This window comes from Pongo abelii, chromosome 5 (assembly GCF_028885655.2).
Source record: "Pongo abelii isolate AG06213 chromosome 5, NHGRI_mPonAbe1-v2.0_pri, whole genome shotgun sequence".
Classification (NCBI taxonomy): Eukaryota; Metazoa; Chordata; class Mammalia; order Primates; family Hominidae; genus Pongo; species Pongo abelii.
Genome location: NC_071990.2, coordinates 102717657 through 102731237, shown reverse-complemented (window position 1 = coordinate 102731237; position 13581 = coordinate 102717657). Strand labels below are relative to the sequence as shown.

The 13581-nt window shown below is 32.7% G+C and overlaps 1 protein-coding gene across 7 annotated transcripts in view; it reads right to left on the bottom strand.

The window, feature by feature from the left end:
* The window catches only part of GRIK2 (glutamate ionotropic receptor kainate type subunit 2), a 1201011-nt gene that overhangs the window by 257560 nt on the left and 929870 nt on the right, over positions 1 to 13581 (bottom strand). For all 7 annotated transcript variants that reach the window (XM_054557912.2, XM_063724917.1, XM_063724918.1 and 4 more), the window contains one exon: positions 2459 to 2572. In XM_054557912.2, the coding sequence (XP_054413887.1) occupies positions 2459 to 2572 (114 nt within the window). The remainder of the gene's footprint in view (positions 1 to 2458; positions 2573 to 13581) is intronic.

Genomic DNA, 13581 nt, shown 5'->3' with positions numbered 1-13581 from the left:
GTTTTTTAATTAAAATAATGATAATCCCATGATGGAGTATTCTGGTACATAAGGTATACAAACTTCCTCCTTCTCCCCAAGACACAGGCAACTTAATGGAGCTGTCAAAGATTTTCATGAAGTGGGTAGCATTTGAGATGGATTCAAGAAAATGAATAGGACTTTTATTGCAGAACATAAAGAAGAATTGAGCAGACTGGGTGCAGTGGCTCACGCCTATGATCCAAACACTTTGGGAGGCCAAAGTGGGCGGATCATGAGGTCAAGAGATCAAGACCATCCTGGCCAGCGTGGTGAAACCCCGTCTCTACTAAAAATACAAAAATTAGCTGGGAGTGGTACCGCGCCTGTAGTCCCAGCTACTCAGGAGGCTGAGGCAGGAGAATCGCTTGAACCCAGGAGGTGGAGGTTGCAGTGAGCCGAGATCGTGCCTCTGCACTCCAGCCTGGCAACAGAGCAAGACTCCATTGAAGAAGAAGAAGAAGAAGGAGAAGAAGAAGAATTGAGCAAAGATTTGGAGCCATAAAATCAGTGATGTTTTGGGGAATTTGGCTAGATCAGGGAGATGATAGAAAGGAGTGTAGGGGCCAGATTACTGAAGGCTACAGATGTTTTCTAACCAGAATTATTGATCCTATGATCATTGCAGAGGTACATATGGTATAGAAACAGAAGACATAATCTAATTCTATTCCTCCAAGGAATGTTTAGTGATATTTGGGAAAATAATGCACACATGAAATAAGAATATTATAATATGAATATTAAGTCATATATTACTGATGAATACTATATCTCAGAAATTGAGATAAGCATATTGCAGAGAAAGGAAAGAGCATTCACACAACTACATAGCAGGCTAACTGGTTATCCCAATTCAATTAAAACACAGGGTTCCTGAAAGAAAATAATGGGAAGTGAAGATAAAAAGGTGAAAGAGACCAAGACCATAGAAGACCCTATATATAAAAATTTAAATTTGTTGGCTTTTTAATGGTCAATAAGGATTCTCTAACAATTTGTATAACAAGGAAGTAGAGAAATGACAGGATTAGATTGTCGTTGTTGTTTGTTGTTGTTGATGTTGTCCTGGTTCATGCAGTCATCATCTGCCTGGAACAGAATTAGACTTTTATGGTGGGACTTGGGTGCACTGCAAAGGAGGAAAGCCACAGGCAGAAGAAATAGTTACATGGCTACTGCAATAGTCCCAACAGGAGGTAATGAGATCCAGAACATAGTGGCATGTAGATCAGAAAGAGGATGTGTAATTGTACTGTGAGAATATTTTGACTGAAGAAGAGGGCTAGGTTGGTGGGTATGGGAGTTATCTTTGAAAAGAAAGGAAGATAGAAAATTAAGTAAAAGGGTGTCTTAGACGTTTGGATGTGACAGAGACAGCGAGTATCCACTGAGGTCCTTAGCCACAGATTGGTTAAAAACTTTATGACTTTCATCACTGTCACTTCTTGATTATCAGCTTTGCTTCATTATCAAAAGGCTTTAACCCAAGCTATTTCATTTTGACATGCCTACAGATCTGACATCCCTCGTTGCTACTAAAGGGGCAAGAATATATATTCCTCATAGCTTGATTTACCACCATAAATCAAATTTAGAAATTATATGAATGCTAAATGTTTACGGTAATTTGTTCTAGATATTACTCTCAATTTTTATTGACTACCTGGGGATTAATAAGAATGGTCATTGATAAACTTATTCGGTAGGTGAAAAGTACGGACTAAATAATATAAGAGCTATTTGCTTATCCTAAATTAAAATTCTCTTTTGCAAATGACATAGTGGGCATAAGTGAACATTACTGTGTGATCTAATTGAAAGATATAAATAAATATAAGAGGGGTAAAAACATCTAGCTTAACAATATTAATTTAAGTCTGTCAGTGCTGAAAATATTTGTGGCTTTAAAAAGCACTTGTCACTTGGTTACATTAGGGAAATTCATAAAGTAAAATTAATTTTCCAAGATGAGAACAATAAAATTGAAAATAAAGTTAAAATATAATTATAATGAGAAAAAATTCTGAAAATAAGTGCCATGCCCCATGAAATATATTTGTGGAAAATAAAAGCGGAAGCAAAGTTCACTTTTGGCTCATCACTTAACTATATCTATAGAGCTGCATGTATTTTTCAAGTCTTGACATTGACAATTCTTCAATAGTAACTAATTTTGGAAAAATGAAAAGATTTCCAGTAATACATTAAGCTGTATTATTTAATCAATATAAACAGCCCAAACATTAATACAATTTAGATCATTTAAGACTAACAAAACTGTGACTAAATTGACTCATCTGTTGTACAGTAATTGCTAAACAACTGTAAAATACATTTCATTCTGTTCATTACTGTTCCAATTATAATGTCCTTTTCTATGCACTTCTGTGTTCATCTACATTTAACTAAAAATAATGGAAAAGCAAATACTTACCAAAATGGTGGTAACAATCAAAGAACGATTGGATAAGGAATCTGTGATGTTTGCTGGCTTTCCCTTTTGACTTTCTGTCATATTCAGGCCACTGGCTGGATCCCACGTTCCAATCTACAAAATAGTATATGTACTTTGTAAATTGTCCATCAGGCACCTGATAGAGAGTACTGCAAGAGAAAGTTAAGATTGCTAACACTTATTATTCACCTCTGCTGCATTATCTGCTGCCGTTAAAGTAAAGGCAGCTTGTTTAAAGCATGATTCACTGCTCTGTGAAGTGTGTTCAGTGAAGTATAACATTAAAGAACAAAATGATCCACTGAACTTCTCCAGTCAGTGTGGGAGCTTAATTTTCCATTCAAGCTTTCATTCACCAAGATAAACCACATTTGATGACACCTTGATAGCTGGCTAGAAACTCATTAATAGCATACATCTTTACTGTAATGGATCTATTTCATCCTCTCATTATAAAGATAACATGCTATATTATACAGACAAAGCTAAAAATAGAGCAAAATCTAGGGATCCAAGATAAATTAATAGGTAAAGGTAGGCTTAAGGGAAGCATTGACTATTATTTTGCACTACTCCTGGTAGGATAAAACCATGCCCAGAATTATCTTTGGAGATTTAAAAACACATCTTTGCACCTTTTAAAATGCTCCCAAGAAAGGAGAAGACAGTAAAATCTCATCTGAATAACACATTCCAATACTTTCTTCTGTGATCCATTTAATATGAATTTTAATTTAACTAATACCTTCTGATATATTACGTCATATACTCACAGTGTTTAGACATTTTGTATTCACTGAATACAGCCTATGAGATAACGCAGATAAGCCTCCAGAAGAAACATGTAAGCACAGGATGTCACAAAATGCATTGATTAGATGGTTTATTGACACTTATACCATTGCACTATCATATAACAATGATCAGCAAAAAGGAAGAGCAGAGGCAAAAGAAGATGCGAAATCAGTTCTTTTTCCTCACTGTCTCAAACCTAGGAGTAATCAATAACAAAATTTGTCTTCCATACTCTCCTAGACAAGTATCCAACTTATTTTTCTCAAAGAAAAGGAAAAATATCAAATTATCTCTGAAATAAGCCTTTGTATATAAATTAAGTATTTTTTAAATGGCATTGATTTAGCAGGTATTATTTACTCTGTTCTAACTAAATATGCTAACAAAGGTCCCATCAGCATAACCTCTTTGCCATATTTCCTCATATGGAGTTAATTTTCCTCTCACCATTAAATTCTGTATATTCCTGATGTTTGTGTTAGGAAAGGAAAAAGTCAAGTAATTCAGTATTCTTTCCAAACTAAACCACCTACTGGCCAATTACATTTCTTTACATTAGACTATGCTTATGACAATGTCCTAAAGATGGAGCCTAAGTCTATTTCAGAGTAAATAATGAAAAGCTTCAGGAGCCAAGCAGGTCATATCAGTGTGAAACATGATAATGTACAGGGGCCGTAGTAAGAATTTCTATGCAAGCATGTGCAATTTTTAAATCTCACAAAATGTCAAGGCACAGTAGAAAAGAGGGGCCACAATCCCAATCCTGCTTTTCCAACAGCTGTGTGCCTTGGGGCTGCATGTTCCCAGAGCAGGTGCTTTAGTTGAGTTTCCAGTAAGGCACCACCAGGGCTAGTAGAGGGCCTGCTGGGGACCTGGGTAGGGAAGGATGGAGGGGTGTCAAAACTAGAATGCCTGTTGACCTGCTTAAACTATTTAATTTTTTAAAATTAATTAATTTATTTATTTATCTATTTTTGAGATGGAGTCTTGCTCTGTCACCAGGCTGAAGTGCAGTGGTGCAATCTCTGCTCACTGCAACCTCTGCCTCCCAGGTTCAACCAATTCTACTGCCTCAGCCTCCCGAGTAGCTGGGACTACAGGCGCCCGCCACCACGCTCAGCTAATTTTTGTATTTTTAGTATTTTGTATTTTGTATTTTTAGTTTCACCATGTTGGCCAGGATGGTCTCGATCTCTTGACCTCGTGGTCTGCCTGCCTTGGCTTCCCAAATTGCTGGGATTACAGGCATGAGCCACTGTGCCCGGCCAAAGTGTTTCAAATTTAAAATCATTTGCAAATACTCTTGGCTAAACAAGACACATCTGCAGATGGTATTTTGCAGTGAATGACTGTCACTTTTCTATACCTGGTCCATAATTAATCCCTATCATGCATTTGTTCTCTCAGATTTTACTTTTTTTAATATAAATTGGCAAAATAGCTAGGATTTTCAGATGTATAATTCTACAAGCGAAACCACTGACAAACATCATTTGTTCACTGTCGTCTATCTAATAAAACCTTAGAAAGTTTTCAACTTTCTAAGTTCAACTTTCTAACCAAGTAACTAATACAAAGAATTTCCCATTTCACATAATGCCACCCTCCATTATTACTTTTATAAAAATAATTTAGCTAAATGTTCACTCAACTTATCATCTGAAAATACTTCTCTAGTTTCATTATTGGTTAGTTGCTTTTCTAGTTTTTTTTGGAGTTCTGACACAGATGAATATTACATGAATCTACAATTTCCTATATTCACAAGTATTAGTTATCCTCTTTTGTAAATCTCAGCTTTCTTAGCATAATATTATGAAATTTCAGAAATATCAGTGGCTTTAATATTTTAAGTCAAATAAAATTTTAGATATTCCTAGATTGTCAACTATATGATTCAAAACTTTCTTCCACTGAGGAAATTGTCACCAGAGGTTTTGTTTTGTTTTAATGGCAAAAACCATGGTCAAAGTGATGGCAATCTATTTTTGTCTATTTGGGAACCACTATTTTGTCATATGACTTGATCAAGCCCTTGAAATACTTTTTTGTTTTTGTTTAGCTCTGAAATGCAATTAAGATGCTTAAGCACTGTTGACCTTACAGAATTGTTTTATATATGGTGACTCTACATCCTGGTTTACCCAGGTACTGTCTTCATTAATAATACCCTCTTGTACAAATAAAAAATACCATGATTTGGGTAATAAATTATAGGGCCATTCTAATTATAAGGATTCAATTAGATACAAGAAGTATGAAAGTGCTTCAAAAGTCATAAGGAGCTATAGAAAATTATGATTTTATTAATTTTTATTTTATCTTATGTTCCAATTGGCTCTTTAATTTCTTCTTGTGGTCAGAAAAATAATGCATATTCATTGTCATGAGATTATAAAATATGCAGAAGATATAAGAAGAAGATCAATTTAAACTTTGAACCTATGAATACAGCCGGCGTCAATCATGGTTAATATTGTGGTCTTCTTTTTTCCTGTCATTTATCTTTCCACACACATTCCTTGCACAGTTTCCATCATAGTCTTGTAGTTAATGGCCCAGCTTTTATGGACAGCATATTTGACTGCCAGGATCCTATGTCCACCACTTAACATCAGGTGACTTGGGTACATTATTTCTTTGTGCCACAATTCTCCCATCTGTAAATGGGAAATAATAGTATCTACTTCATAAACTATAGTGAAGATTAAATGAAAAAGTATTCAACATAGTGTGAATTAAATGAAAAAGTTCATAAGCTATAGTGAAGATTAAATGAAAAAGTATTCAACATAGTGTGATTAAATGAAAAAGTCTTCAACATAGTGTGTTTATAAGTATGCTATAATTATGACAATTATTAATTATATTCTGTTTATACACTATTGTGAGCATTTCCTCCTGGCACCAAAGATAATCAAATCCATAATTATAATGACTACACAAAATGATCATATGAACATATCATGATTTAACTATCATTGTTACAAGGCCTTAGTAAACACATTTATTTATAAATATTTGTTCACACATTTTATTATTTTAGAAACAGATTTCTAGAATTAGAATGACTGAGCACAAATAATCTGAGTTGTTAAGATTGTTACTATATGTTGCCAAATACCTTTCCAAAATAATTTCTCTACTTGTTATCTTTCCCTTTACAGTTCATGGTAGTTTCCATAAGACAGCTGTATAACAATTTAGCTTTTATTTTTAATAGTTTGAATAACATCAGATTATATTATAGAGGTTTATAACTGTCAAGTCTTTTAACTGTAGATGGTGTTTTTATTGATAAAAATAACTGTTTTTATTTCAATTACTTTGTTTTACATAAACTCCCAATATATATTATTAATCACACTTACTGTACCTCCATTATTTGTGTCTTTGCATTTGCTGATAAATCATTATATATATTTTCACTTTCAACATATTTCTCATTTTGTTGGATTTTTTTATAATTAGTGCCTTAGTAGATTTTTTCAATGTCCTAACTTTTTCTCTTCCTGAATCTTATCTTTATTTAGCCTTGCTCCTTTCACATTGTTTGGTGTTTATTATTTATTTTCTACTCCTGGAAATTTTCCTATGGTAATTGGGAGACAAAATACATTTAAGTCTACTAATGTGTATTATCAGCTTCCGTTTGAAATATTACTATCATGTTGAAAAATGAATATTCAGCCATGAAAATTGAAATATCTACTCTATGAAAATTATCTATGCTTTGTCCCAATCTGCTGCCACACATATTGATTCACAGTTTTAGTTAACTTTTTTTTTTTTTTTTTGAGATGAAGCTTGCTTTGTCCTTCAAGCTGGAGTGCAGTGGCTCAATGTTGGCTCACTGCAACCTCCACTTCCTGGGTTCAAGCAATTCTTCTCGCCTCAGCCTCCCAAGTAGCTGGGATTACAGGCACCCACTACCATGCCCGGCTAATTTTTGTATTTTTAGAAAAAATGGGGTTTCACCATATTGGCCAGGCTGGTCTTGAACTCCTGACCTCAGGTGATCTGCCCGCCTCGGCCTCCCAAAGTGGTGAGATTACAAGCGTGAGCCACCATGCCCAGCCGGTTTTAGTTAATTTAATTTGGGGTTGTAAACACTGCCTCTCTTTATTTTGCTTTGTGTATTATGAATTATTTTGCTACAAGGAAAAGGTTGTAATTTTGATATAATTTGTAAAGCCATTATTCAAAATTATCTTTTTTTGTGCTTAACTGAATTTGATGTTTACTAGGATATCTAGCCACAGTTTCTTCTTTGTTGAGTATTTGCTTTTCACTTATCATTGTTCTTATACAAGACAATTTATTATAAAAGATAACTATGTGACATACTTTTATGGTTGCAGATTTAAAGGTATTTTTGCTGCCTTCTTATATAAAGAAAACTTAGCTAAATGAAGACCTATTGTATCAGAGCCGTCTTCCTTCACAGCTAAGTTTTATTTATTTTTCTCTAGTATTAATGTTGCTCAAAAAGACTGAGAGCTATCTTGTATGTATTTCGCTATTGGTGAATATTTTTTCTTGAAAGTCTTCAGTATTATCATTTGGAAATATTAAATCTCAACCAGTACATATATGTGTGTATGCGTGTGTGTGTGTGTGTGTGTATGTAGATGTTTACATATGTCTATGTAGATGTATGCATGTATCTATATATATAGTACATTTATGTATATGCATACATAGCATTTATGTATATGTTATATACAGATGTGTATATCATGTATATATGAACTTTTTGAAAAATATGTTACCTAAAGACTGAGTAGAAAGATAGAGAAATTATGGTTCTTTTCTTAAATTGTCAGAAATATAATGCATTTCTCCATTTTTTGAACATAGACTTTGTTGCATCTTGTAGTTCTCAATTATTTGTGTCCTCATGTCTTCTATAGAAGGTTTACTCTTACCCTTTTCACTACCTTATGCATGTATCTTAATCACTGTTTCAAAATATAGGTAAAACCATTCCTCCTCTGTGCAGCAATGGATGATCTTTTATTACTTCCGTACACAGCAACTTAGGTATGCTTTTACTTACTACAATAAGTATCATATTATATTTTAATTGTTTACTTATCTCTGTCTAGTAAAAACTAAATTCCCTATGAATGGAGACTTTGGCATACTCATCTTTTTACCCCCCCAAGGCCTTTGAATATAGGACATCCTATGGGCTTTATATGTGAGATCTCTGAATATATTGGTTATATAAATATAACCAATAAATGTTTTATTTATTGAACAGAAATAAATGTTTTATTTTCCTCATCTCAGAAATGCCACTTAAGTGTTGCTTTGAATCCAAATTATATTTCATTTTTATTGATCCTGCTGTGTTAGACTCTAAGTGCCTTGACAAAACGAAACATTTCATCAATCTTTAAATTATGTAATAAATATCCAATGAATATTTATTGAATAAATAAATAGAGTAAGTGAGTGAATTACTCCATGATAAAAACTTTCAGACTTTTTTGGTTGACTTTCCAATATCATTCATTCATTTGGCAAATGTTGAACATACATATGTGTCTATTCTTTTATAATTACATATTTTGTTTTCCATATTTTATCTTCATGTTTTTTGTGTTATTCTTAATGTTTTAAGATCTATCTCAATATCATATTTAATGTTTGAAATATTATGCCACATACCTTTACTATGAATTTCCATTTTTTTCTAATTATATTTTATAAGTATTTTAAATAAATATTTTACACTATAGGTTTTGTTTTTCAGGAATGTATAAATTATTCATGTAATTTTGTTTTATAAGTATATTTTCTCTTTGGTTTCTGTGTTTTTTTTCTAGGTAGAAAAAAACAGTTTTCACAATAATTTTTAAATTATTTATCTTATTAATTAGTTGCTCCTTTATTGTTTATTTGTTTATTTTTGGTGACAGTTTTCTCAGTACAAATTTTGTTTTGTAACTCGTATTACTACTTTAAATCCAAAAAATGTTTCTATTTCCTCTATTGGGCTATATAATTGTTAAACTCTGAAATTAGCATCTTTTCTTCTGAAGATGCATGTTAGCTCTGTTTTATGTACGCCGACTCAATGTCACACGTTTCTTATTTTCTATGAAATTTATGGAAATAATTAGCTTGATATGTATACAAGAAACTTTTTCAATTAGGAACAAAATAAACATTCCCAGTTAGTTTCAAGAATATTAGTTCCAAATAAAGTTAAATTTATTTTAAATTAAGAAATAATTTAAATTCTCCACTAAAAAATACCTGATACAAATCTATCAAAATTATCTTTATACTTTCTTACTGGCATTGACTAACAAAATATTCACTGGATGTTGGTAGCTGGAAAAAGAAGTAATATAGTTTTCCATTAGACAACAATGTAAAAAAGAAAAAGTTATTTGATTGTATACTGTTTTGACTTAATGTCAGGGGAATGTGTTAGCCTTGAATAAAGAATATAAGCCATAATTTTCCACAGAGAGCCTGTGTGATGATAAGGAGAAACCACACCGTACATGTGTTTCCAACAGTCTTAGCACAAGGCGGACTCTCCATCTTAGAATATGTTTGCTTAAAGAAATTTCTTTCCAGTAATGAGTTGCCCCCAACCACATGACGTACAAAGTATAGTTTTCCTTGAAGTATATTGACTACTTCTCTTAGAAAAAAAATGGCACCCCGATAGTACTGTTTGAGGGAATTGAGAAATAGAAAGCATAAGGAAGAGATTTATATTAAATGCTGATTTACGTATGAAAGATATTTCCTGCAATTGACTGAATATACACTAGTGGACTGTTTATTTCTCTATTAACTCATATACCTGTTATTTCTGAAAACCCAGGTTTCTCAAGCCAATACAATGCATGAATATTGGGTACAGAAATTTTTTTCAACAGAGTAGTTTTCTCACTATTAGTGGGAAATAAGAGACTTTTGTTTTCCTTACTTCACCCCTTCAAATGATGAATAGTTAAATGAAAAGTAGAGATAGTTAGTTGCATTACCATCTAATAACCCTTGACACTGAAGTTTAATAACTGTTTACTTCCATTGAACTATGTGTTGAAAAGAGAGCACTTAAGCATTGGCACCTGAGCTCTGGAAAACAAAAAGAAATATTTTACAGCAAAGTCTATGTGCTTCCTGCCAGCTAGAATTTGAGTCCAGGGCAATTGTCTGGAAATTGGCTGACCTTCAGATATAAGTTAATTGGCCTATAAGGATAGGGCAAAGAACACTTTCGTAATCAGTGTCCTGAAACTCTCAACTAGTGTGCATAGGATCTGGGATTTTACCATTTGAGAACTATAGTGCTAATATGAGTACGATAAATCAGTAAGTATATAATCATCTCATGGAAAGGAATTAATAATCTAAACACTGATTTTTCTCATTTAAGATTTTTATTTTAGTTTAGGGCAATTTAATGCTAAGCACAATTAAAGAGTTAACAGACGGGTGGTGATTTTGATTTTTTAAATAATGTTTGAATTAATGAATTAAATGTTCCCAAATACGAAAATACGATACCATTCAGTTAAAAGCCATTTTTCCACAGATAAAAATGTAGGTCAGATTTGATTTGATCTGAAATCAAATCAATCAATTACAATTATGTTATATATATCATAATTGTAATTTATATATATATATGTTAATTCAAATGTAGTGGTTAAAAGAAAAAAAGCCAATATTTAATATTCATTGGTGGGCCAAAATAAGACATTTTGGGAACCAAAACAATAAATTCTGTGACCTCAAATAAGGCAATCTGATTGATTTCTAACCATAAACATCATTCATAAATAGTTTTCTGCAGTATTTTACCATTCTGAAAGTGTAAAGTTACCAAGCAAAATAATAACTATACACACTGACACACAAAAATGTCGGTACAGTTCTGAGACAGGGTTTATAATGAATTCTATATAAGAGTTAGACAAATTAAATGGCTAACATCTCCAAAGAAAGGCAATAGGCTTGGATCCTGCCCAGGAAGTATTTTTGTTTTTAGAGAAGCAAACATCACTTTTTGACTAATTTAAAGATTACTAGTTAACATCACCATTAGCATTGCTTTCCTAGAGGAGGGCAAGATAAATCTCAGTTCCCGGACAAGCTGGGGGTCACTGTTGCCATGGGCACTGGATATATGTATCAAATGCCACCAAAGAGAGGAAGATAAAAACTGCCGTGCATCCGGTTCTAGAAATCTATAATTAATATAAATTTCACCTATCTGAGGTAGATTTTCAGATTTAAATAAGTTTAGAAAATTAAATTCCATTCAGGCACCTTTTTCATATGACGTTTAATGAGGGCAGGATTCAACAAGTAAAAGAAAGGTCAATAGTAAAGATTTCTGTAGAAATAATCACTTTTTCTTCAAAATACATACTTTACAAAAAATATTCAGAAAGCACTTTGAAACATGTTCTAATTCTAGAACACATAAGCCTGTAAACTCAGGCAGGCAGGGTTTCACTACCAATTCTTATCCTCCTCATATATTATCAAGATAGTTGAGTTTTAGCAAAAAGTCTATGGATTAATGATACTAGTCTCTATACTGGTAGATGCAAGCAGTAAATATTTAAAAAGCATAAGTGTTAAAAGTTAAAATGAAGCTTCACATGAAAGTGAAATATGACAAATTTAAACCTTTTAGAGGTGTGTAAATGTGCAATATATTGCTTTATATTATTTATAAATACTATTTATAAGATGCTTACAAATTATTTTTATATTTATATTATTAACTATAGAAATTGACAAACATATATTTCATAAAATGTCTTTTTGTATTTTTTTTAAGATTTTCCCGAAGGAAACACAAATTAAATCTGATTTTATTACAAACCTAAGCAGGGGCAAACACATTGAGATTATTTTTTATAGTCCCAAATGCTTCAAGGTCCCTCAGCACTACTTCTGTCCAAAGAAATTTATCAGTTTTATCCTTTCTATTTTTCAAAGTTAATATAATATTAATACATAAAGTCAATTTTAATAATGGTTTATTAGAGCCTATCTTCTGAGGAGATAGGGAATTCTATTCTCCAATGTCTATTTTCATTTAAATATCACACAGGAGAATATCAACAAAATAATCAGATTGGCAAAATTTGATGCTAGAAAAAGGATAAGAGAAGTACACAAGAATAATTTTAATTTACACCTGTACTTAGAAACAAATATTCTGTAGTACAATAAAAATTATTTTGAATAACCAAGAAAGTGTAACAGTAAAAGACTGACTTTTTTCTCTTGGAAAACACATGAAGTACTTTGTGGTCACATGGGAGAGTTTAAAAGAAAATTCAATCATGAGTTAAGATTCAGGGATTTTATTATTGCATTACAGTTTCCTATAGGAAATTCTTTTCTAAATTTAAGTGGTTGTTTTCCCAAAAATGGCTTCTAGGTAGCTCATCTTGCAATGAAATTGCACTGTTTTATATAACATCTTCAACTCAGTCTAAACTCATTTTGTGTGGAACCCTTCCAATTCTTTTTGCTGTAAATGACATCCCTTTGAAGTTATAGTCTAAGATCTTCCTGAATATTTCTGTAACATCTTATGCCATCAGTTTTGTGTTTTCTTCCCTCTGAATCTGGTCTTTCCTAAGCACATAGCTAAGCTTCAGGTGACTTAACAATAAGGATATACCATTTCCAACAATAAGTTACATCCTGGTTACATATTTTAAACAACAAAAGCAAAACAAACCAAAAAAAAAAAAACAATTTTATTGTTGGTGATGATGTTTTTATATTTCCTCACAAGTAAATTTTTCCTGATTCTTTTTATTTTTGCTATTCTTCTCCTTCCAAATTACTTCAGTAATCCCACTCACAGACTGAATACACAAATAGACAATGACCAAACCATATGTGATGACAAAGTATGACCCAGAAGCTCTGGAGTGAGCACCTCAGGAAGCCAAACACAATCTCAGCAAGCAATCTACCCAAAACAATCAGGATTCATCCTATTACTTACAGTTTCCCAATGTTTTGCCACCCTCCAGAACGGAATCAGCCAGAGAAAGTCAAATATGCCCCCCCAAACCCATTATCCAGGGGCCTTGCTTAGTTAGACCAACCCAGTTTCCTCATGCCAGCAATCTCCAATCACAGCACACCTGAGGTCTTCATTTCTTTCCACTACAAAACTTTCCCACTCCCCTGCTTGCCTTTGAATCTCTGTTTAATGCAAGTGATGATGGCTGTCTCCCTTCCTGTAGTAAGTTCTGAATAGTAACTTCTGTTTGTTCTCATTTGGGTGGGCTGTG